Source organism: Anas platyrhynchos, chromosome 7 (assembly GCF_047663525.1).
Source record: "Anas platyrhynchos isolate ZD024472 breed Pekin duck chromosome 7, IASCAAS_PekinDuck_T2T, whole genome shotgun sequence".
Classification (NCBI taxonomy): Eukaryota; Metazoa; Chordata; class Aves; order Anseriformes; family Anatidae; genus Anas; species Anas platyrhynchos.
In genome coordinates, this window is record NC_092593.1 from 15,298,122 (window position 1) to 15,322,223 (window position 24,102).

The 24,102-nt window shown below is 45.5% G+C and overlaps 1 protein-coding gene across 1 annotated transcript in view; it reads left to right on the forward strand.

Annotated features, from left to right (window-relative positions):
- Positions 1–24,102, forward strand: part of PDIA5 (protein disulfide isomerase family A member 5) — a 97,883-nt gene that overhangs the window by 8,184 nt on the left and 65,597 nt on the right. The window contains exons 2-5 of the mRNA XM_027461140.3: positions 2,400–2,526; positions 5,657–5,744; positions 18,778–18,861; positions 19,633–19,678. Of these exons, the coding sequence (XP_027316941.1) occupies positions 2,400–2,526; positions 5,657–5,744; positions 18,778–18,861; positions 19,633–19,678 (345 nt within the window). The remainder of the gene's footprint in view (positions 1–2,399; positions 2,527–5,656; positions 5,745–18,777; positions 18,862–19,632; positions 19,679–24,102) is intronic.

The window sequence follows — 24,102 nt, forward strand, 5'->3', positions numbered from 1 at the left end:
TGCTCTAAACTAGAGCATCGGAGAAGGGTGCTGTAGTTAAACTGCAGCAAAATGAATAACGTGCATTGATACCTAGGGAGAGATTGGGCAAAGAAACAGAGGAGATTTGCAATGCAATGTGCTTCTCCCTCGAAGTGCCTGCAGTTCCACCAGCGCAGCGAGTTCTCTCTTAGTGGCACCGCAGACAAAGCAGTAGTTAAAGCTGTCACCGTTTCCAGAATCCAATTTTTCAAAAGGTTTATAGCTCTGCCATTATAACAAAAAAAAATCTCTGAAATTGGCTAAACAGCCTTTCCATCTGGAAAAGACAGGAAATACGTGTGCTTCGAAGCTGTCGGTAAAGCTGTACGGATGCTTTACACCAAGTTCATAATACCGTTCGGTGTCAGGTTGAAAGTAGCCTTTGTAGCTTTTTTGTACTCCAATTCTTTCTTCTCAGCAGTGAGCTCATAACTTCTTACCCTTATTTAGCTGTGATTTGCTAAACCGAGGGAGCAGCCTGCGGTTTCACTCTTTCCATCTGTCTTCAACCTTGGTTTCAGTGGAGGTTAGGCTTAGCCTTCTGTAACTCAAGATAGAAATGAAACTTGAGGCTACTTGGAGAACTTCAAAAAGTTGGGGTGAAGAGAAAGTGTTTAAAAATATTTGGGATTAAAGAGATCTGCTCAGAAGTCCACGTTAGATTAATCCCTCCTGCAAAGCCCCTGACTGCAATCATTTTGAAGCGTGAGTGTGAGCGGCTGCCTCACCTCGCTTAGCACAACTATATTTGCTTTGATTGACAGCGCCGTGCATTTATCTCACAAAATACACAAATGATTCACATTCATCAGCCTGAAGGAGGAAGGTTGAGCTCTGGACATCTGGATTTAGAAGAATGAGTGTCTGTCAGGTGAAATAAAGCATCGAGGACGTTTGCACTGAAGGTAGCGGCGTACCTGCGAATGGCTTTTTCCCTTCTCGCAGGGAGCCTGTCGGATCCACGGCACTCTTGCTGATGCAGTGGGGTGATTTGTTCACCCTAAGCCTCTTCAGCCTCTCGTGCTTTTGTATTTTACCTTGTAGGTTCATCTTCTGGTGCCTTCCAATCCCAAGCCTGTCCTGAGGGTGACAGCCCTCCTGGCTCGCTGCCCCCTTGCACCTCCTCGCCCTCTCCACATGTGAAAAAAACTTCTGGCGCTTGCAAAATGTGGCTGAAGGGTGCAGATTTTGTTTCTGGGCCTCAGTGACGTGGTGTTTGCAAATAACTGAATTTGTAATGAGATGTAAAGCCTGGGGCTGCGTCTTCTGGCTTGGGTTGGCTTAGTGCCTTGTTTTTGCAGGCGGCAGTCTGTAATGCCCGGGGTGCAAGGGGACCAGGCTCGCTCTTCTCCCCATCTACCCTGGACACAGATTTCACAGCCCAGTTGGAATGAGATGTGATCAAAATTAGTCCCGTAATTAAGGAAACATTGAACCTCTTGTGTGTGTTAGGCAAATGAACTAAAGCTTTTAGCCAAGCAATTAAGTGTTAAGGTTTTACTGTAAGGTGAATGTAAACTAGATAATTTCTCCAGCTAAGCTTCCCATAATCATTCCATTAGTATGAATTCATTACTGTGCAGAAGGGAGGCAGCGTAGCCTGATGGATAAGATTATTATTATTATTGAAGATTATTGCAGTACAAACGAGCAGTGAGGCCCCAGCTGAGGTTATGGTTGTATTTTGCTAGTTTTACTTTATGGCAGGCTAAAAGACAAATTCTGCTCTGGAGCAGTCACGATTTAAATAGACCAAAGGATGCAACAAAAGAAATGATTTCTTTGCATAGATGCAGATCTGAGACGAGAGAGGGTTTTTGGTGGTGGCTGTTAGCGCCGTGTGCGGACACAATTACTGACAAAGGAAACGAAAACAGAATTTGTCTGCTCTGTGTCAGCCTAGGTTCGTTATTTATCTTCGTGGCTCTCTCTGCTTTCTGTGGAGTATGAAAGTACTTGGCTGGGTTTTCAAAGTATTCAGAGATCGAGGAACAAGAGGGCTTTCGAAGCGGTATTTCGCTGCTTCTCTTGTTACAGTATATTAAATTTACATAGGAATTTTCATTTGATTATCTGACTAAGGAACAGACTTGTAAAGGGGATGACTTCTTAACTGAAAACACATTTATTGACGTTGTGTTTACCTCATCTTTCCACATCGGAATGCTTGCCAGGGGTGGTGTCGGTCCAGTTTCAGTAAATCACGTGTATGGCTTTTTTTTGTTTGTTTTGTTGGTGAAATCAATATAATAGTTTGTTTAAGGCAGCACATCTGCAGATTGTGATACAGGTCAAGGCAATTTCAAAAGCAGTCTATGCTTTGTTTCTCAGCATTGGAAGCTGTTACTGATGTTTCTCATGTTGTTTTTTTTCTGTAGGCATTCCTGCCACCCTTTGGGTATTCATTGAAGGTGTCTCCACTCATCGAAAAAATAAGCGACCACAAGGACTTTAAGAAGCTTCTCAGGACACGAAATAATGTACTAGCTCTGTATTCCAAATCTGGTGAGTTCTCCTGTTCTTCTGGACGTCACAGCTCTTTCAGCCCACCAAGTGTTTGCAAACATCTGTGTGCAGGTTAGGACCTGTGTCCTCTGCTCTAGTGCAGAAGCTCCTGATGCTTCAAGGTAGAAGAGGCTTCTTAACTTGGCCTTCTAATTGCCCTGTCACATTGGCAAAAATGTACCTTCTGGCTTTGTCTCCAAAAATGGTGGCTTGTAAAAGCCATCAGTCAGAGCTTTCTGGTGTGTTTATCGCAGCAGTTTGCAAGCTTTGATTTCCTCGTGACACTGAAAGGCTTAATGATAGTTACAGTACTGAAATCAATCCGTCCTTGCTTTTGACAGCTTTGGATGTCCCACGGTTGTCTTTCAACTCTAATGAACAAAATATAAAAATAAAAAATGAGCTGCTTGTGTGAGAGGGAGAGAAATGGCTCATTTCACGTCATGCCACCTGTCCCCTTAAATTTTTTTGCTGCCTTCTCTCTCACTCAGGCTCTCATATTTGTTCCCTCTTGCTTGTCTGCGTGTGTTTGCTCTTCCTCTTGCTGTGATCTGCTCCTTCTGTACCTTTTCTCATTTGTCACCTTGTTTGTTTTGGTGCTTTCTTTTTTTGTGGCACCACGTAAAATGGAGAAGCAGCCTTAAGCTCCATATGCAACTGCAGAATGCTGGTGTGGACGTGGAAATCATTGGCTGGCAGGGAAAAAAAGGCATTACTAAATTCATTTTCTTTAGTACTGTGCAGATACATTGTTATTTTGGTGTTGTTGCTTCCTTTACTTCCCTGCAGGCCAAGTGGTGCAAGATAATGTTTTGCTTGATGGGTTGGGTACTCTCTGCCTTACCTGTTGCAGAGGTTTTATCTCAGAGGCAATGAGCTTAGGGATATGTTTTAGTGGAGGACTGTTAGTGTTAGGTCAGAGGTTGGACTCGATGATCTTGAGGTCTCTTCCAACCTAGAAATTCTGTGATTCTGTGACATTGATAGAATTGCTCTGAATTTATCAAATCAGAGCAGTGTGGGGCAGACCCAAGCCTACCCCCCCAATATCAGAGAGCTTCACGGACAAAAATGTGCAGAATTAGCTTTATTTTGTAAATATGGGCTTATACTAAGATAGTTAAAATATCATATATGAAAATTTCTGTTACAAAAATATTTGTGTTTAGTTATAATGGGAAACTTTCAGTACTTGAACGAGCAAATGGTTTTGCAGTATCAGGTTCAAAGTGAATCAGAAAAGAGGTTCTAGTGCTTTTTGACTTTGAATGGAACGCTTTAGATTAAAAAAAGACATCTGTATTACTCAGCTTTTTAAAGGGAAACTTCTTCTTATGCTTAATACTTTAAGTAGTGGTTGCTTTCATTTTTAGTAGCACAACCAGAACACTTTGGCTCTGATACTCATCATATAAATGTTGTCCTTTGGGCATCGTTCTAAAAGTATGTTGTGGAGAATTTTTTTTTCTGTTTTTATTATTTAATTGCTTGGTTTTAGCAATCTAAAGCACTGCCTGCAGAGCTGGCTGTGGGATTAATGTTTCTTTCTCACACAGCGATCCTTGCACAATTAGAAAGTTCTTGCATAACTGTCACCCAGTGAAGAAAAAAAGGCAAGGGGAGGAAAAAAAAAGATGAGAATAGAGGTGCAATTCTAATCCCAGTTATACATCCCCTAGCTGTGATGAGAAATTAGCCAACAAGAGATTATACTGCTGAAACAAAGGCTTTGCTTCTCAGCTGAGTGTAACTCGATGAGCATTCCTGTCCCATGCAGAAAATTCAGTGCTTTCAGGAGATGTCCTTGTTTACAGGGGGCGTTCAGTTCATCCTCCCAGCTGGATGTCCTGCCAGGGCTGCACAGCTAGTGAGTCTTGTGGGACAGGTCTGTTTAATTTGCAATCTTTCTTTATTGGAGTTCTTCAATCTGTTCTGCTGTCAGGACACAGGAAGAATTGCCACGTATGTCTACATCCCTGTGCTGCGGAGAGGTGGTGGTTGAGCATTACCAGCACTGGGGGTAGGAGAGTTTCCTAAGAGCTAACGTGAGTGGACTGAAGGCTCTGATGGCAGTGACCCAAGAAAAGACTGTTGAATACAAAAAAAGTCCTTTCTGGCTCAAGAGATTGTTGAGATAAAAATTATGGAGGCTTAGAAATGATTTGAGGGGAACTATTACTAGCTGGCTTTCCTCATCTGCTCAAACCATGGGTCTTCATTTTCCCCACTGTTGCAGACACGTTATTTTTCTACGTAGACATTTGATCTGCCCCAATATAGCCATTCCTAAATTCAATTAGGTGAACTGGTTGTGGAGCAGCAGCAGGTAACGTAGTTCCAGGATTTTTTTTCTGTTTTATTGAGGCAGGAAACAGTCTCATATTAGACTTTTGGGGAAACTGATGCTTGTTTGAATCTGTATCTTTCTTTCCTGAGCTCTTGTCCCATTTTTCCTCTCTGTTTATTTTTAATGCCATTTATGGGAGTGTTTTGGAATGGAAATGGTTTGCAAAATCATCACATGTCAGGACATTGTAAAAATCTCAGTTGACTGTTTATTATGCAGCCAGTTTTTGGAAGGGTCTTCTCTGGGTGCTTTCTGCTCTTAGTTTTGAGGTCCTCATGACTGTTGGTTTGGGTGTTTCCGAGGGTTATTGTGAGAATAGCAGCGTGTTGTTGTGTGTGTGTTTCAGGGGTGGAATTGAAGCAGGCAGACACGCTGAATGACTTGCCCTTACAGCTGATGAAGGTCCTTAATGAGGTGCTCTAATTAGCAGACAGCGCTAGAAACCAGTTAATGCCCAGCCACAGGAAAATGACAGTGTGGGGATGGGAGCTGATTTGCAGGAGAGGACATGGTACAGCTCCACAAATGTAGGTCAGGGAGTGTATGGAGGTCTGAGCTCCAGCGTGCTGTTTGAGGGGGGTTGTGGAGGGCAGGAGGCACCCAGGTCCAGCTGTAGCCAGCATTCCTTCTAGTTTACAGAAGGTTTTACAGATCCCCTTCTTACTGGTTTCTTCAGATTGGAGATGATGTTATTCCAGTGCTTCAGAACAAAGGAATGCACCGCTGTGGCTTTCTGTGTGCAGTAATAATGCTGTTGGTGATTTATTTTTCTTTTTCCTCCAGCTGCTGCTGCGGAAAGCTCGCTCAGGTTACTGTCCAGCGTGGCCCAGGAGGTGAAAGGACGAGGTACTATAAGCTGGATTGACTGTGGGTATGTGACGTGCTGTTTTTCTTTCTTTTTCCCCTGCCCTCCCATTCTGGCTTTTGTTGCTGACTTCACGTTTTCGCCAGCTCTGAAGCTTTTTGCCTGTAACTGAACCCACACTGCTCTGTGCAGCTTGTTCATAACCGCAGGGAGCCCACATCTCACCGCCCTCTGCCTTCCTTCAGGCCGTCGGTGGGGGATCGGTTTTCCCCTATGGCTGTTGTCACTTCTCCTGTGACAGCGTGCCTTCAGCCTGAGGCTGGGGATCCCTTCTGCAGCAGCGCCTTTCATGGGGGGCCCGTGGCGTGGAAACTCTGACTGCTCCAGCGTTCCCACAAGCAGGGCGAGGAATAATCCCACATCACGCCTCAGCTGGAGGGCAGCGCAGCTCTGCTCTGACAGCAAATGTTGCGTGTGCTGTAGGGCTGCTTGGTTTTGAAGTGTCCACCCATTTCTGTTTCTCACTGCAATGTGTTTTCTCTTAAAGGACTTCCTCTGCGCTTGTAGGGCCGTGACAATGTTTGACGTGAAGGCAGGGAAACTTGTTTTTGTAAGTGGTTGCCTGCATGGGGTGGAACGAAATGAATAGGTGTGCGCTTTCTGGGGTGCAGATCTGAAAGCCTTCCACGTGGTTCTGCCCCATAACACATTGCCTGTGGTTTTGGTTAGTCTGTCTCTGTGCCTCGCTGCCTCTGCAGCTCAAGGGCTGTGCCTGCAGGTGGCAAATTCTCTTTCCTGCTCTGCAGAGGAGCAGGTTGCTGGCTACCTGTGCGTTTGGGTGGGTCTCTGTGGTACAAACAAATTGCGCACTGGGCACAGATCTGTCATCTCTGAAAACCGTGTTTTAGAAACCAATTTCCATCCATCCAGTAGTGAACCAGGATAAATCATTGGTAAATCAGAGCGAATGCACTTTTGTGCTCCTGCCTTCTGTGCGCGTCCTGCCGGGTTGGTCCAAGCGCACAGACGTTTGCAGCTCTGCCCAGCTGGCGGGGAGCGCTCCCAGTCATCAGCTGGCAGAAAGCAGGGGTTGGTGAAGCCTGTCCCAGTTCCCACCTGCTGAAGAGCCAGCAAATAAATTGTGTTGACCCTGAAGAGGGGAAAGTTGTGGGGGGATGTGGCATATCTCTGAAAGCCAGTCTCCTTTTCTAATGAAAGCGCTGATAAACAGCTTTTGGTTGTTAGCAATGAAGGCTAGTGAATAGGGTAATGGGCCAGATCTTGGCTTCAGTCTCTAATCAGCTCTATTTGTGACAGCAGAGTGGTTGCTTTACCTTTGTGTCCCTTATTTCCCTTTGTTTTAGGTTGCCTCTGTGTTGTGGGACTTGCTGCTTGCTCTGTGTGCGTGCGTGCAAGTGGTGTGTGTGTGCAGCTCCTGGGACAAGGAGGCACTTGGCTCTTCAAGATGCTGCTGTAATGCAACTCAGCAATAGCCAGTATCTTGCAATAAATCTCCAGGATTTATTTTAGTTCTGGGTTGGGAAAGGAAGGATTCAGTGTTTAGGATTTGCATTTGAAATCCATGCAGGTATTGGCACTTAATTCAGTGGTTCAGGCTCTGCTCCTGAACTTGTAAATGGTTTTGATGGGGAAGGAAGTGCGGTGTTTTTGCAGTAAAATAAAACTTGAGTTTTTTAAAAAGGAAATTTTTTAAAATAAAACTTGAGATTTTTCTTTAGCTTTTGGAAGGAAGAGATAGTCCTGACAGTCCTTGAGCTCGTCCCGTGGAAGAATGGCAGGTAGCAAAGGAGGTCCTTTTTTATATACACACGCCAAAGAAAAAGCAACAAATGGCTTGAGCCTGAACCAAATTTTTTGGTTGATTTGCTTGTTAGACCTCTAGAGCATTCTGAAATCAGTCTCAGCTTTTTAGTGACTCTTAAACCTTTTTTTCTTGATTTTTTTTTTCCCTTTGATTATGGCTTCTTTTAATACAGGTGGCTGCCTGCATCACCCCAACAATAACAAGAGAGGCTGCAGGAGTGCTGTCTGCCACTCGTCTCAGAGGGACTGGGAGCAGCTGAGCCCTGCCAGAGCTGCCCAAGCCGTTCGCCCAGCACAAGCGTGCTGCGAGGCTTATTTGCAAGTCTTCGTGCCGAAGCAAACTGCACGCAGATGCCGGGATATTTACAGCCCAGTCTCAATTTGTTTTACAAATATTGACAAGGAATGGCTTGTTTGGCAGCGATATTTAGCAGGGAGTTTTGGCTTTGCTCGTCACACCCCGCTGTAGCGCACTTCTTTGCCTTCAGATCTAAGCGCTGGCGAGGTTGGCATCCATGCAGAGTTGTGGTTTGTGTCTCTGCTTCCCTGTGGCGGTGACAGCAGTCTTCTTCTTCTCTTTATTGGCTATGGGTTTGGTGTTTTTTGTTTTATTTCTTGTAATTCCCTTTCCTCCCTTCATATTTGGGAGAAAGAAAACATATTGCTCCGCTGATGGAAATAGTTGTTCATTGCCACGTCCCAGCAGTGCGGAGCGGGGCGGGCAGGTCTGTGGCTGCTTGCCTGAGCTGCTGCTCATGTGGGAACCACGCTCCCTGTCCTGGGCTTCGGTAGGGTCTGTGGTCTGAGGCAGAGGTTAGGCTCGAGCTTTTGGTTCCAGATTGGGCAGTCTCAGGAGGCTGCCACTCAGTTTGTGGCTCTGCAGCAGGATTGCAGAGGTCCATGGAGCATCAGGGCTTATGTGATAGAGGACCGGGATGTGCCAGGTACCTCTCTTCCAGCACAAGGAGGCTTACTTGGCTGAAGTGCCCTGCAGGAGCTGGGCTGTGGGGAGCACAATGCACATGGGGATGCCTCTCTGTGTGGTTTTGCAGCTAAGGACCTTGTGCATGGGCACTTCGAATCGGTTCACAGAGGCAGGCAGGGGCTGCTCGCAGCATTGGAGAAGTCACTTATTGCTCCTGTGTGGCTCTGTACGTAATTAAACATGAAGTTATTTCAATTATGAATAAAAGACCTACAGATGAAGTGACAAAAATGTGTTTTATTCTTGCTTTTCCGTGCTTTAATTAGGAATTCCTTGCTGAGATGTTTGATGTTGAATGAAGGGAGGTGTGAGATGACAGAATAGTGAGTTGTTAATGTCTGCTAAGATACAGTCTCCTGCCTGCTAGCTGTTTTTTTTGTGGCTGTGGGTTTAAACAGAGCTCTCTGCTACCTTGCATTTGTTTATTTTTTTCCCTGTAATACCTGGTGCTTGCTCCCAAGCTGAGTTTGGGCTAAGCGGTAGCATGGCTAGAGCAGTGGTGCACATTGATAAATCAAATTCAGAGTGTCCCAGAGAGATGGATCAGTCTTGTAAGCAAGTGCCTTGGGACTCGTGCTCAGGGAGACACCCTCTTACAAGAGCTGAGAGTCCCAGCTTCTCTTCCTGGCTCTGCCATTGAGTCCTTGCTATTAATCTGTGCCATTTAAAAGAGAAAAAGGTGTATCTGTTTTCCAAGCAGTTGGATAAATATTGCCTGATTCATTAGTTAATATTTACAGGGTTTGGAGAACTTTGAAAGGAAAAATGCTACAGCAGCACAAACGGGCACTGCTCATTTAGCATGTTCAGATGCTGTTGGGTGGGCGTGCAAGCAAGACGGGGACCGGGTTATTTATTGAATTCTGTTTAGTAGCAGGCTGATAGAAGTTCTGAAAATGGAAGGGATTCAGAAGGGAGCTGGAAGCTTAAGATGCCTGCAAAGAGAAGCTGTGCTGTCCTGCTGTGTGATCTCTGCATCCAGCTGCAATGAAATGTGAGTCAGGGTGTGATGGACCTGGTGTGTGCTGCAAGAGCAGGCTGATCCCATACGTGTGGTCCAGAGCCTCTGCATCCTGCAGAGTCCCTCCTGTCCCTGAACCCCATCTTCTGAGCCATATGAGAAGGGGGTAGAACGTAGATGTACTCAGGTGAAAGTTTTGTGTAAAAACAGAAACTTGCTAGCAAATCCTTATGGTGGTGAGTAAAAGGCACAAAGTGACGTGTGTGGGAGCACAGTGAGATGAGCTTAATGCCTGAATGAAAGGCAGTTTTTGTTGCTCGTCTCTAAAGCAGACAAAGACCCAGTCCTGTCTTGTGCTTCCCTGAGGTCTGGTTTTGAAGAGCAATCCATATAAAGTTATCCTCTGCTCCTCTTCAGAAGGTTTTGCAATAGGGGCCATGGGGTGGCCAAGGACTGAAGTTATCTGGAAGAGCGTAAATAGCATGTGGGAGAGGAAGGAAAGTAAAACGGCTGTGTTGAAGAGAGGAAAATGTTTGCCAGGTTTATAAAATGTATTATGGTCAGGTGCAGCTTTGAGGAGGTAGCAGAAGAGGCTGAAATTAGTGCTTTCTGTCCAGAGCATAATTGCTCTTACTGTAAAATCCTGCCGTAGGCAGAAGTGGGGAACGTGTGAAGCTACTGATGGGTAGCCCTGAACCAGGGGGATGCTGGCGTTTCCTCAAATAGAGGAGAGCCGTGTCTTGGACTCCTGGTTCTTCTAGCATGGTTGCTTACCAAAAATCAAATACCTGAGTAAAGTGTCTGCTTGCTGCCCTGTGGAACTGCAGACCAGGCACACGGTGCATACAGGTGGTGCTCCTTGTGTGTTTGATTTTTTTTAGCATAACTCCTACCCAGTTGTGTAGACGGGTATTTTGAAAAAAGCACCCATTTTCTTTGGCTCTGGGTAAATATTCCCTGCTCAAGCTCGCGTGGTTCCCTTTGCTGTAGGTCCCAAACATAAACAAAGCTGTGTGGTTCCCATCTGCTGTCATAGCGCATGTGCTTGGCTTTAGCACATCAGACTGCTAGGGAGAGGAAGAGCCATATGGCTAAAATGTCTGGCTAATTTTTGGTTGGTTTTAATCCCGCTTTTCCCTCTTTGGTGTCCTGTGTGTCATTCCCGTAGTCCCTTGCCCTGAAAGCTTTTTTTAAGTGTTGCAGTCCTGTGACACTTAGCATAGGGGTGAGGTGTTTTCCTCAGCATCCCACCCCAATCTGACTGGTGAAGTGGCCCCTTGGAGGCTATGTATTTAAACACCTGCTGGCCCAGAAGAGAGCTAAACCTAGTCGGTAGTCTTCTTTTCTGGGGTGCCCCCAGTTTCTGTGTTTGTATGCCTTTTAGATTAAATCTTCCCAAATTTTTGACTTCCTAATGCTTTGATATAGTAAGGCTTTACCCATACACAATCATAAATTAATTTATTTAATGCCTTGGAACAGGAGAGAGAAATTTCAGAAACAAGGCTGCTGGTACAGATGGCATTAAGTGTCTTTTTGCTCTTTAGTTTCTACCTTCGCTCCCCTAAAGCCGATCAGAAATAGGATTTATTTCAGAGTAAGTCTACTCATCTTCCTTCTTGCAGTTGAATTTTAAAGCTGATGAAAAGCTTTGAAATTGCAAATAAAATTGACCAGATCTAATGGAGAGAAAAGAAAGAAGAAAGGAGCATGCTTGCACTGATGTAGCCCCTTCCATCCAAGGGTGTTTGTAGTGTTGGGATTTCTGCCTTTTTTCCTTCAGCTGCCCTGAAGGTGAAGGGAGCTGGTGGATGGTAAGTGATGCTTGGTGCCAGCAAAGAGTCCATTCCCAGTCGGGTTGGGGAGAGTATATCAGGTATCTGTAAGGAATGGCTTGCAAGCATAGTTGTACTGACAACACGATCCTTGTATGGATGTGGTTTATATGGACAAACTGTGCGTTTGCAGCACGGATTTCCAATGCCTTCCTCCTCCTGTCTCTTTCGTAACCTCTGTGCAGGTGATGCCAATTCACCTTAAAGCCATTTTATATCACAGTCAGAGTGGCCATGCAGGAACTGCTGCTCTATCCTCAAAAACCTTCCCTTAGGTAAGCTCTTGGTTCCTAATATGATAAACCTGCTTAGTCTGGGGTGTTGCACTAACTCAGAAACAGGGAGCATTTAGCTGAAATCTGCGCTAGTGCCTGGCCATACAAGTCTGGGTTCCTACTGCAGTGTCAGCCTAACCGTGTGTGCGCCACGATTCGTGTTTTGCCTCGAGGCAGTGATTAACCTCCAACTTTGTAATTTTTCAGTCTTTAATGAAGAGCAAATGAGCTAAGAGTTGATGAGAAGTTACCTCGGTTTTCCTGAAGTTACTACTTCGTTGCAAAAATCCTGTGTGCTCTCCAGGCTCATCATGCAGCAAGAAGCCACAAAAGAGGTGGCAGAGGAACAGTACGATGCACTACAGCTTCCTTGAGCCTGGAGGTGGGACATCCAGAACCTGCCTTCATGTGGTTTTATTTAGGATGAATTCAAAAGTACGGTGTTAGTGCTCGTGTCCAGGTTAAGAGGAGGGTTAGAGATGGCTGGGACGTGTCTGAAGAGGAAGGCTTCGTCTTCATAAAGAGTTCAAGTGCTTTGTGTTTCTAGAAGTTCCTTTGGTAGCTCCTTTGCAGGTGTGCACCTTATTTCTGTGCAGGTACGTGAGCTGCTGAGTGCCTCTTACTAATTTATATTTCCATGGAAAGTAACATTCATTATTACTGACTTTCTACAGGGCTGGAGCTTACGCTGTATAATTTTTTTCCTTAATTGGTTTTGTTTGATGATACCTGTCACCTTTTTGTCTTGGGGTTCTTTCTGTTCTTTAGCTCACTCTTGCTTTTAGTGAGAATTAATCTCATGGGTTTTAATTTTGGGAAAAGACTTCTTTTCGATCTCATTTCTATAGATTCTTGGTCTCTCTAATTGACTAATGGGCACAGTCATTTTTATTGGATGCCTACTGATGCTGGGTCTCCACAGCACAGGGATTTTTCTGTTTGCATTCCTGGCACGTTTCAGGGGGAACATTTGGAGCAGAAGGCTCCGAAGATTGCCCTGTGGGTCACAAAAGGGCTTTCTGCTGTGCTCTGGAGGGGAAAATCAAACCGTAAATTCAGAAGAGAGACTGCCCTGTCAGCCTGCTAATCCGAATCTTTAATTCTTTCCAGCAGCACATTTTCCCTTTCTGGTCTTCGCGTTCTCCATCCCTTTAAAGATTCAAGCTTTTCGTCTACCGCCTTGTTTGAGCTGCTCATTTGTTCTGTGCCATGGAAACCTGCTGCTCTTGTTACTTGTTTTGAAAGTTCATTTCCATAAGGAATCTAGAACAGTGACAGAGCGTTGCTTCCTCTTCAAAGACAAATCCAACGTTTTAAGCTTCCTGTTTTTATTTCTTCTGTGTCCATCCCTCTTGGGTCCTGTTCCTATTTTGTTTGTCTGCAGGTTCTTAAAGCCTCCTCCTGAGCGTAGTATCTAAGTGCCTGGCTGCACCAAGAGCTGTGTGTGTGTTTTCTGCTCAAGTAGGTGTAAGCCATTACCGGCCACTGGCTGCTTAGCACAGCTCTTTGGAGAAGTGCTCTTGCAAGCCAGGCTGATGGTTTGAGAAGTGATTTTTTTTAATTCTCTTATTTCAGGTCTGTCTCAGAGCGATACAGAAGGGCCTGGGATTGTCAGAGAACACGAGGAGCCTTACAAACGGGGCATGCAGTAAGCAGAGGTGGTAGCAGCTGCCACCCCAGACTAGGAGGGAGGATGACACGGAGGCGATGCCCCCAGGCTGAGAGGAGGGGATTTGGGCACGTCGGTCTGTTTTCATTTGGTCAGCAGAGTATGCAAGCTGCTGCAATGTGAACGGCCTTGTTGGAGCTGAGGATTGATGATTGGAAGGAGCGTAGTCAAATTGCCATATTGGCCAACGCACAATGGCTAATGAATCGTGTTTTTTGATTTCTGAACCCTGCAGGAGCAAATCCAACTACAACTGACTGCTAATGACTTCCTCTTTCAGATTAGGCTTGCAAGTACAAATGCGGTTTTTATTTTTATGCGGTTTGTTGAAATTTCTGGCGTTGACACCCCCTTTTGCTGCCTTTTTTTTTTTTGTTTTGGGTCACAAGCTCAATTAGTTGTTTGGCAGGATCTCAACTCCCTGCTTTCTCAGGATGTTCATCAGCCTGTTGTCTGGAGAGGGTACTCTCTGGAAGATAGCCAGAGGGCACTGCAAAGGCTGTGCATTGGGCCGGGAAACCCTGTTTGATAATTCAATTCCGAGGGGTAGTCTGAAACTGCACTTCCCTGAAATTATAGCTGGAGTTGTTCTCTTTATGCTGCTTTTCACCGCGGTGTAAGGGAATGAAAGCAATTAAACAGCAGAGGCAATAGTGAGAGAGTGCACTGATAACCTGGTGACAGCCTCGATGGGTGCCTTCCAAAGCTTGTTCCAGCGTTGGACGGCTTGTTTTATGGGCAGCCCTGCTACGTATCTGCCTGCTCCTCCTTCTGACCTGCTGTCTCATCTCTTCCAGCTGTTGGGACAGTGGCAGCATTTCTGTACAGCAGAGCCTCCATCCTGGTGGGGTCTACAGGTGCAACTGATGCAAGGGACTGCTGAAGCATCACTGGGATGTGTTGTTGAGCCTTGTTTCAGAGACGTACAGATACCAGATTTTTATCTGCTCTCCAGACCGTGAGAGCTGTGGTTCATGTGGTTATGTGATGTGCTGATTGGAGAGCAAGATAGAGTGGTTGCATGCACAGAAGCTGACCTTGTTACTTAAATCAGTGCTGCCGCAGTGTTTTTGTTAACCACCTCTCTGGTGTCTGGGAACGCTGTGGGTACAGGCAAGAAGGGAGGTTTGGGCCCGTCTGTGTTGCAGACGCCGGCACCATCTGAGTGACGTGGCTGCACAGCACATGCACACGGTGCTGGTACGTTGGCAACTTTCTGATGGCATTTTTGTCATCTGCTGAGTGAGGATCTGACAGTCATTCCAGACCCTTCCTCCGCAGAGGATGCAGTGGAGGTGGGGTTGTTTTCCCATCTTGCTGAGGAGCTGGAGGTCAGCAGGACGTGCTAAAGGCAATATTTAGGGAGCTGGAGAAGGTCTTGTTCATGCTTGTGAGGAAGGCTGGTGCTGCAGATGTTTGGTCTTACCCTGCTGCCTTCATGACCTGCCAGGACAATATTTGAGTTTGCCCCAAGGTTGGTAGCTTGTGCTCCTACCTCCAGGCACTGTCTCTTAGTCACGATCTATCCAGATTGGACTTGTTTTGTTTTTGGAAATCTGTGTGGACCTAGTGCAGCAAAATTAATTTTTGTATTCCTCCTGCCTAGCTGTGTTAGCTGCCCTGTTCTTTCCCTCTCTGAATTACCTCACCAGGCTGGTGCTAAAGCCTCTCTCTGGGTAGCTCCTGCTGCCAGGGACTGCCACCAGGTTTTCTCACCTCTTCTGCACCCTTCTGGCCACGAGCCAGCAGCTCCCCAGCCTGCAGCAGAGCATCCTGCACCGCTCCTGATGAGTGCCTGTGGGAATGTGTCTTGTTTGGATGTTGGCTTCGCCAGTTGTGATCCAAAGGAGGTCAGATCTCCTTAGCAAGCCCCCATCCTCCTCGCGTCCTGGCAGCAGATGGCTGCCCCTGCAGAGTGATTATTCATGCCAGCTAGCACCGACAAGGGACTTGAGAGGTTTGCAGGGAGTGCTGCTGTTGGGGCTTTCTGCCAGCTCCACTCTAACCCCAAATGACAGAAAAGCCTACCAGGAGAGGAGACGGAGATGTGCCTGGAGAGGATGCGGTGTTCCTACAATGTGTGCTGTCCTTGTTGTTTAGACTCCTTGCTTAATTCAACTCAGACCTTTCATGCAAGCTGCTGTGTGTCTTTGCTTCTCCAGGAGAGTTTTGCAGCTCCAGTTTGGTTTTGCAGGAGTGGGGAGCGTGGGGAAGGTGCCTGTGGGAGAGGAGGGAAGCCATGCTGATGCCCCACTTACGGTTTGACCTTATTACCATGTAGCTGCTGATGCTTCGTGATACTGCAGATAAGGTGATGCTTTGGGTGGTTTTCCAGAGAGAGAAAGCTTTAGGAGTGCCCCCAGGCAAAGCAGGGCCCCTTTCAGCAGTAGCACAGCAGGGATCTGCGAAGTTTGAATTGCTCTGCACAGAAATGCCACGAGGCAGCTGAGGACAGCTCCTGGGGACACGTTACTGAGCCACCCTCAAGCCAACATCTGGAGCGTGTTGGCCTGGGTGGCAGAGGGTTCATTTGGGGGGCATTTTGTTTGTTGTCCATCAGCGTCCCGTCCCCCAGCATCAGTTGTTGTAACAAACTCTTATACTGCCTCTTCAAGTGGCATAATTAAATTGTAAGAACCGGAGTCCTAATTACCCTCTCCCTTGTGGGAGCTGAGAAGCTCGTCTTTGGAGAGAGGCTGCTGGCTGCGATCCAAAGGAGACGAATCTCAGAGCAGGCTGCATCTGTGTTGATATTTACTCATATTAAGGATAATGGTCATTACCAAGTGATATCGGAGCAGGGCTGCTCTTTGCAGGTTATTTTGGTCTGGCTGTAAATGAAAGAAGAAGGAAAAGGAGAATGGGTTCGTCTCTGCTGTTTCTGCATGTCTTGTTTTCTGCCTTTTCCAGAGCAACTTCAGCATAGCATCTGAATCGGTGGGCCTGGCATGTGCAAAAATCTGCACTGATGCATGAAAAAAAATTACTGATACATATTTAGACATTTCCTATTCGGGGAATTTGCTCCTCTTCCATCCCTTGCATCAGTGCAGATAGATTGCATAAACAGAGTAAACTCCCAATGCACTGGTGCAGAGAATCAGCCCCGTAAATAGCAAGAGACGTACTGGAGCAAACTGCTGCTTGCTTTCCTGTGATAATGGATGTGCACTCAAGCAGCTACAGGGATCTCTAAAAATGGAGCAATCCTGAAAGCAGGGCAGGCTTAGTCTGTTCCTTCTAGTGAAACAGCTGTTCTTATCTCTCCTTTTTTAATAGAAGCTCATGCAAACGGGAAGGGAGTTGGTAGGCGTTGGAGTGGCAGGAGATGCTAGTGCCTTGCTTAAGGGTACGTCACCGTGGTCATATTTTGTAGCCTTTCCAACTATAAACACTGCAGAACTTTTCTAGAGATCTAGACTGATAAGCAAGGAAAAATTCCCTATTATTCTCTGCATTTTTTGAAGTTGCACTGAACTGATGGCAGAACTGGCAGCAGAATTGCCTTGACACCCATTTTGCTCCTCTGCCCATGCCAGAACAATTGTCACCACATCCTGGGGTGTCACAGCCTCTGTTGCTAGAGGCAGGTCTTCAGCATTGCAGTTGCTTACCTCCACCATCACCTAATGTTTGTCTTGACACGGCTGAGGTGACCGCAAATCTCTGTATATCCTGGAAGCTTTTGGGAGCGTCTAGAAGGATATTTACAAGTGTTAACTGACCTTAACGTGGGCTTACCCAACTGCCAAGCGTTTAACTCCAGCAGTGCCATAGGTCTATGGCTCTAGATCTGTGTCTGGGGTAAGATGAGTGGGGATTCTGAAACTGGTGCTTCCTCCTGAGATTTGTTGACCTGTGAGACCTGCAGGTAAGTGAAGACAGGATGTTTCTGGCCCTGGGTTTGGTGGTTTTGCTGGCTTTCTCAGCAGAACTCCAAATCCAGGTTGTTTTGTAACCTGGTTTGGTTGCAAGGAGGGATGTTCATGTTATTCAGTGAACAAATAATATGTTTTAGCTCCATCTTCCACTGGAGTCTGGGGAAAACAAAGATGCAGCAAACCATAGGAAGGTCACTGTCTTCCCAGGCTCGGATCTCCAGCCTCTTGAAGAAGAAAAGAAAAAGTTTAGGGGCTGCAGTGACTGACTTTGGCTATGATCTGAAAATGTATGTTAGGCATGAATCAGTAACACTTAAGAGAAACATGCTTCTCTAGAATTGGGGGTTGCAAGTGCTCCTTACCGGTGAGGTGGTTACATGCTCTGCTGCTTCCTTAAAGTCCTCCTTTCAGTTCCAGCCTAATGTTCTGATTCCCATGCACGTGTCTATAGTATCCCCTTCCTTATTTCCATCTAAAAATAATCATTTGGGAAGTTTCCATGAAGGTGCACTGTCATCTTCAGCACGCTGCAGACTTACTGTTGGTTGTTCCTCCCGTTTGCAGGAAGGCAGCTGGGGAACACCGGCAGAATTAGCGCCAGTGCTGGCAGCAGCACTTCATTTGGTGGGACCCTTGCATCTCGATGCCTCTAATGTATCTCTAATCGGTTTAAACTTGATGGGTTTTCAGTGTTTTCATTTTCTGAAGTGATTTCTCTGTGCAAAAAGTACGAGTTGTCCTCTGCTGGGAACAAGTTTTCAAGCTTTTTAATCTTGCTGTTTGTCAATGCAAAGACTGGCTTCATCGGTGTGAATCATCCTCTTCTCTTTGTAGTCCCACTGTTTCACTCATCTCCCCAGGTCCGTGTCTCACTTCACATTCACTCAGCTCGAAGCAGACTTAATCTGCATTTGTGTCATTTAGGACAGCGTATTCCACAAAGACCCTTTACCTCCCACCTAACCAACACTGCAGTTTCTCCCGTGGCCCTTTTCTCTTCTATAACTCAGCCTAATGTGGCTTGGGCTGAAAACAATTCACTCTTCTTCAGTTTGAAAACCACCTGCTTCCCTGGTACGAGCCGAGACCGCATCCCTCAGGCATATTGTGGATGGGGTTGCTGGGCTTGGGGCTCCAAAATCTGGATTGATTTTTATTTTCTGTGAGACCTTTTTAAGGCTGGCCACTTCCAATCTGGTCTTGGAGATGCCATGGAGATGTTTCATCTTTTTGAGTTAGCTTCTGGCAGATACGAAAGCTGACCTGCTTTTTCTCTCTGAATCTTTTCACAAACCGTGCTCTTTGGCTACCACCCTAACAGTAACAGTCTTGAAAGTTGATTTCCTGAATTTTATATTAATCCTGTGGACAGAAGGTCAGCTCAGAGGTGCTTGGACATGCTAGAATGGACTCCTTTTCCGATGGTCAGAGCCTGGCATTGTGGTTTTAACATAGTCCTTTGTGTCCTTACCAGGCAAACCAAAGAATTAAATTGGCTAATGCAGATTTCCACAATGCTTGTCACACAAACTTAGCTGAGCAGCTTCTAAATTAACCATTAGGTGCAACTAATTACTGAAGAGGAAGCAGTGCAATGAGTTTCCAGAACAGAATGCATTTGATTTCTTTTTCTTGTAACCATTTTTCTTCCAATATGTGTTTTTTGCAGTGACACTGAAAGCCGAAAATTATGCAAGAAGATGAAAGTAGATCCTAATTCAAAGGAGAAAGGAGTGGAATTGCTCCATTATAAGTGAGTGCTGGGCTGGGATTTGTAGTTCCTAATTGTTGATGCCCCTGTTAGGACTATTCTTTCTCCTTGCAGCTCTGTTCTGCTGCTGCATGAGGGCTTCTTGTTTCTCCTGTGCCTCAACATAAAATTGCTCATGGTTTCTTCAGTTTGGAAGCATGTGTTGTAACAGCAGTTAAGTTTACTCTGCTGTTGAATAGTACACATTGAAAATATGAGCTGGACTTGTGGGAGAGATGTCCAGTGAACTAAAACTACCCGATGCACAGCATTGGGTGGCTGAGATTTGGATCTCATGCTTTCTCTGTCACTTGCCTACTGGTGTGTGCTTTGGGAAAGTGGCTTTACCTCTCTGTGCTTTCTTTTCTGACTTGGGGCAGTACTTTGTAATATGCCTGGGGAAAGGCAAGTGTAGTGAGAGTGCAAGATTTTTGTTTTCAGAAAATAATAGGAGTGGGAGTATTGTCAATGTAAGAGACACCAAGCAGCTGCATCTCCAAAGATCGTGCCTTAGTAAATTTTCTTGTTAAAGCAACAGAGAGGGATTATTTACTAGAGACCTGTTTGCATGACGTTCTGTTTCTGCATCCTCCCTCTTTCCTCGCTCTTCCCTGCCCCTCCCCTCCCGAACTTGCTGTGGTGTCAATTCTGCTTAGTTCTGGGGCTTTGGCAGGATAATGTTATTCTAGTTAGAGAGAAGTGAGGGAGAGCAGCTGTATGATTTCCAGCAACGCTACTGTAAGTTAACACTATTCCCCACTCCTTGTTCAACAGGGACGGTGCATTTCATACTGAATATAACAGAGCTGTCACGTTGAAGGTAAACTTGATTATTATTCTTTTGCTAGGTATGGGGGAGACAATTGTGGATTAAAAACAGGTGTTGGTGGTACTTCATGCTGAAGGCATGAAAGGGATGGGGTTAATCTTCATAAACAGCTGTCAGAATGACCTAAGGGTTTTTGTGTGCACGCATCTGCCAAGCACCGATCCAGAAAAGCTGTGTATTATTAACAAGACTGAACCCATGTTAAACTGTCATGTGAGTTAATGTTCAAGCTGATAACAAATAGCAATCTCCTGGTTTTGATTACCAGATGCTATTGACGGCAGTATGACTAAAAGTATTAGTCGATACTGCATTTTGATAGGGAGTTCCCTGAGGTTTTTAGGTCTTGTGTTTATAAACAATTGAGTGGCCTTATCTTTGATTTGATCGTGGAACTGCGGTCCCTATGGATGTGCCCACAGTGCAGCAGGGATGAAATGACCTTTGTTTTCCTGCAAATCTTGACACAAAACAACAGGAAGCAATGTTCTGTGAGCACAATGGAAGGAAAAAGACATGAAATTTGAAAAGAATACGTAGATCTCTGTGACAGGGGAAATGTACTATAAACATGCTGAAAGTGAGCAACCTTCCTCTGCAAAGCCCTGGTGAAGTGCTGGGAGTGCTCCATGACGATCTGGATTCCAGAAACATCTTCTGTCCAGTTCCGATGCTAGTTTGAGTTTCACTTCCTCCTCTTTCTCCAGCAAATCGGGACTCTGCACAGTCACTGGTCTTGTTGGAGGCTTGATGAAGTCAATTCAGGCTGCCAGGGTTACACTCACTTCCCTTTTCTCCTTCCTTCAGGGGGCTGGGCTGGGCTGGAAGAAGCTGGTGTGAGATGTTCTGTGAACCCAGTTCTGTCAGAGTGGCCACTCCTAAGCACACCTGCTCTGTTACCTTCCATCCACAGCAGAGCTGCTGTGGGGTAGATGATGGAGGGCTCTGTCTCAGAAATGCTCTGTGGCTTGAATCATCTGTTTAGCCTGCTCTTGAGGTTGTCATGCTGGATTTACATGAGGTGGGGGGAGTAGGACTGTGCATCTTCCCTTCTCCTGCAGCAGAAATGCTGCCTGGCACTGAGAAGGGCAATGTTAGGTACCTAGCCTAGTCAGCAGTGGCTGAGGCTGCTTCTCTACTTACTGAAGAAATGCATGTTTTTTTTCCCCTCTTGGTGGGTGGGGTGATGGAGACTTGTTAGCTGCCTAAATGTGGGTGGTTCGAACAGTGGTTGAGATATCTTTCCTGCTCTCCTTAAAATACTGCAGCTGGGAGTTAGTGCTGTGACTCAATTCCTCACAGATAGGATCAACTGGAAGGCACCTGCAGAGCCCCGAGGAGGGTTTCAGCTGAGACACAACTGTAGCAGAACAGGAACTATATGAATTATTCCTTTTGTTACAATTTTGTGGTGATTGTTTCCCCCTTCCCTAATGCCCACTGGTGTATTTGCCTCTAGCTGGTGAGAAGGAAGCAGCTCTGGGGTGACCCCATGTGCAGGGAAGTGTGAGCCCAATGTGGACAGAAGTGGGGTTTTGAAGCTCCCTTCCTCCAGGAGCTCTATTCTTTCTTAATTTAACTGCCCTTGTGAAACCAGCTGCTAATGATTTATGGGTTGGGCAGAGCATCAGAGCTGGGCAGTGGTCAAAACTCAGGTGATTGTTTCATACAGCTGCCAGCAGCAGAATGATTAATGTTGTCTGGATTTCTCCCTCCATGCCACTTCTCCCTGGTTTCTCCTGTTGAGGCAGTGACACTTCTTTCTCACCTTCAGCTGAGTTTGTGGCAAGTTTTCCAGCACATTACAAACAGCAAGCAGCAGAGTGATACAGTTACATCAGGTATCATACCCATTTTATGGACAAATGGACAGCCTAAAGAACAGGGAGATTAAAAGATTTGTTTCACATCATTCAGCAGGCTTGTGGCAATAAAACTCGGATCTCCTTCCCAGGCATCCAGCAGGCATACAAATATTAATGTGATGTTTTGGAGAATAATGGACACAGCTCTGAAGAGGAAATGCTTTATCGCTGTAAAAGGATTCTTCTGAAATAATCGGCAATTTCATAGATACGGCTGATCCAGCTGATAGTGTACACGGAATCTTAAGAAAAGCTCTTCATTTCTTGGAGTAACTAAACCCTTATGTAATTACCAGAGATGTCCTTGTGGGTTAACTCCTAGAAAAATGAGGAATAAATGGTAGTTCAGTGTTCACAGTGGGGGAGACATTAGTGCTCAGAACCTCCTGCTGCTGAGACCTTTGTTAGGGTCGGAGCTGTTCGTGTGTCTTGTCAAGGGGGTGGATAGCAAGGTAGCAAAGTTTGGTGATGTAAAATGCTTAGAAATAGCTTTAAAAAAATAAATTAAAAGGGTTGGGAAGGCTCTTGCAATACCAAGTGGCTTGTCAATATGAAAGCTAGAACTTGTGGGGTAATGAACGTGTGAGGGAAGGAAGGGACACAGCTCCAAATATGCTGGAGTAATGGCAGGCTAGGTTCTGAATTACCAGCCAGGACAGTAGGTGGCCTGAAAATATTGCCCCTGTGCTGAACAGTAGTTTTAAAAGTCTAGTGAAGGAGCAGAGAGTAGAAGAGGAAATGTCACTCCACCATCTGTGTCCACTGGGTTTTTGCATCTAGTACGTGTTTCGGGTTGCCCCACTGCGTGGAAGGTATGGAAGTACTGCAGAAGGGCAGTGAGGATGATGAGAACTATCAGTGGCTTGAATGTTTACATTGAGGGTTCTTGGGCTTGGAAAAAGGGCACTGGAAGGTGATTGTGACAGGTGTTTATATGACTGTGAGTATCTTGAAGAATGGGATGATTACCTGCTTCACCTCAAAACTTCAGTGCGAGCAGTGGCATTTTGAGGCAGCTGATTTGAAACAAGTCTGCTGTGTTTAAAAAAAAAAAAGTAGTTGTGGAACTCAAAGCCATATGTTCTGAAAGCTAAGAATTTGAAAGTCTTAGAAGCAGTATTAGATAGTCATAAAGTATAGATCCATTGGTAGCTAACAGAGGTACAAATACAATAGCTGGTGCAGAGTCCATGAACTTAATTACTTTTTGCCAGAGATTGAGAGCCCATACCATGCATGCTATGTAAGAAAGGTGCTAGTGTAGCTTTTCCCCCAGTTATTTGTAGTGAGCTGCTGTTGGAGACCTGAGGTTAGATAGCTTTCTGACCTTAATTATTTGCTTTAGCCACACTGTGTCCTAATCCACTGTAGTGCCATACAACCAGTATCCAGGCTGTATCTATAATTTGCTGAAGCCTTTTCTGCAGGGTAAAGTACAAGGGAGTTTCACTCTTTTTCTAAAATGGAAGAAAATCTTTAAAGTATAAATCTGTTCAGTACTAGCAAAGGGAATAGACTAACCCAATAAATTAGACCTGCTGTAAACTCTGTATCCTTTTCAAGTTTGCTCCTGTAGGAGGGTGTGTGTGTATGAAATCATGGGAAGTTTTACAAGCATCTCTACTGCATTACTGAAAAGGAGGGAAATGTGCAGGGATGTTTCCATATTTATTTTTTTCAGGTTAAAATGTGAGTCCATAAATGATAGCAAGCTATTGTGCTATTAAAACTTGCAGTGTATGCTGGACAAAGACACATCCTGTGTTGTGCTGAATTGGTGTTCGAGGTTCAAAGCTGTTGCAGGGGTTCAGGCAGCAGGTTACAGCCCAGCACGGCTCTGTCGGGGCTGCAGTGTCAAAGCAGGTCCTGACCCCATCACGGCAGGGCAGGAGTGTAGCTGGTCCTTCAGCATGGGGGCTGCTGTGCTGTGGCCTGGACTTTGCTCAGGTCTCTAACCCAGCAGCCTGGGGACCACTGCTCTTCTGTGATTAGACAGCACCGTGGTTTGTTTGTGGGGATTTTTCTTTCCCATTTAAAAGGGTGCAGGAAGTGCTCTTCACAGAGTGGAGTAATGAGTGCAAGGCACCGTACTGCCTGCTCCTGCCAGAAGACATTACACATCTAATTTTTTTCTTTCTTGGCTGAGAGGGAGAGGCTGCAAGAATTAAATCTCTTTAATCCCCCGTCCTCTAACCGCATCTGTTTCTACATCACTGAACTTGGCACTTAGGAATTCTTGAAACTAACGGAGTCAATCGGACTCATTAGCTGTTTAAAATGTTGACCCCTTTCTCCTCCCAGCCAGTATATATTTGAGGTCTGTGCAGACTGAGTGCAAGCAGAACTTGATGAGGTGTTCGGAAATGTGGAATATCTCCCTGGCTTTGTCCTTCTCTCCTTTATCCATATGTTACTGTCTTCTTACAGCATCATTTGGGATGCTAATGCCTTTAGTTTTCAATTTTTTTTACAACTATAACTGCATTATAAATTACTTGAATTTCTTCTAGCTGGCTTCTTTCTCTGCTAATGCCGTATGAAAACAAATTT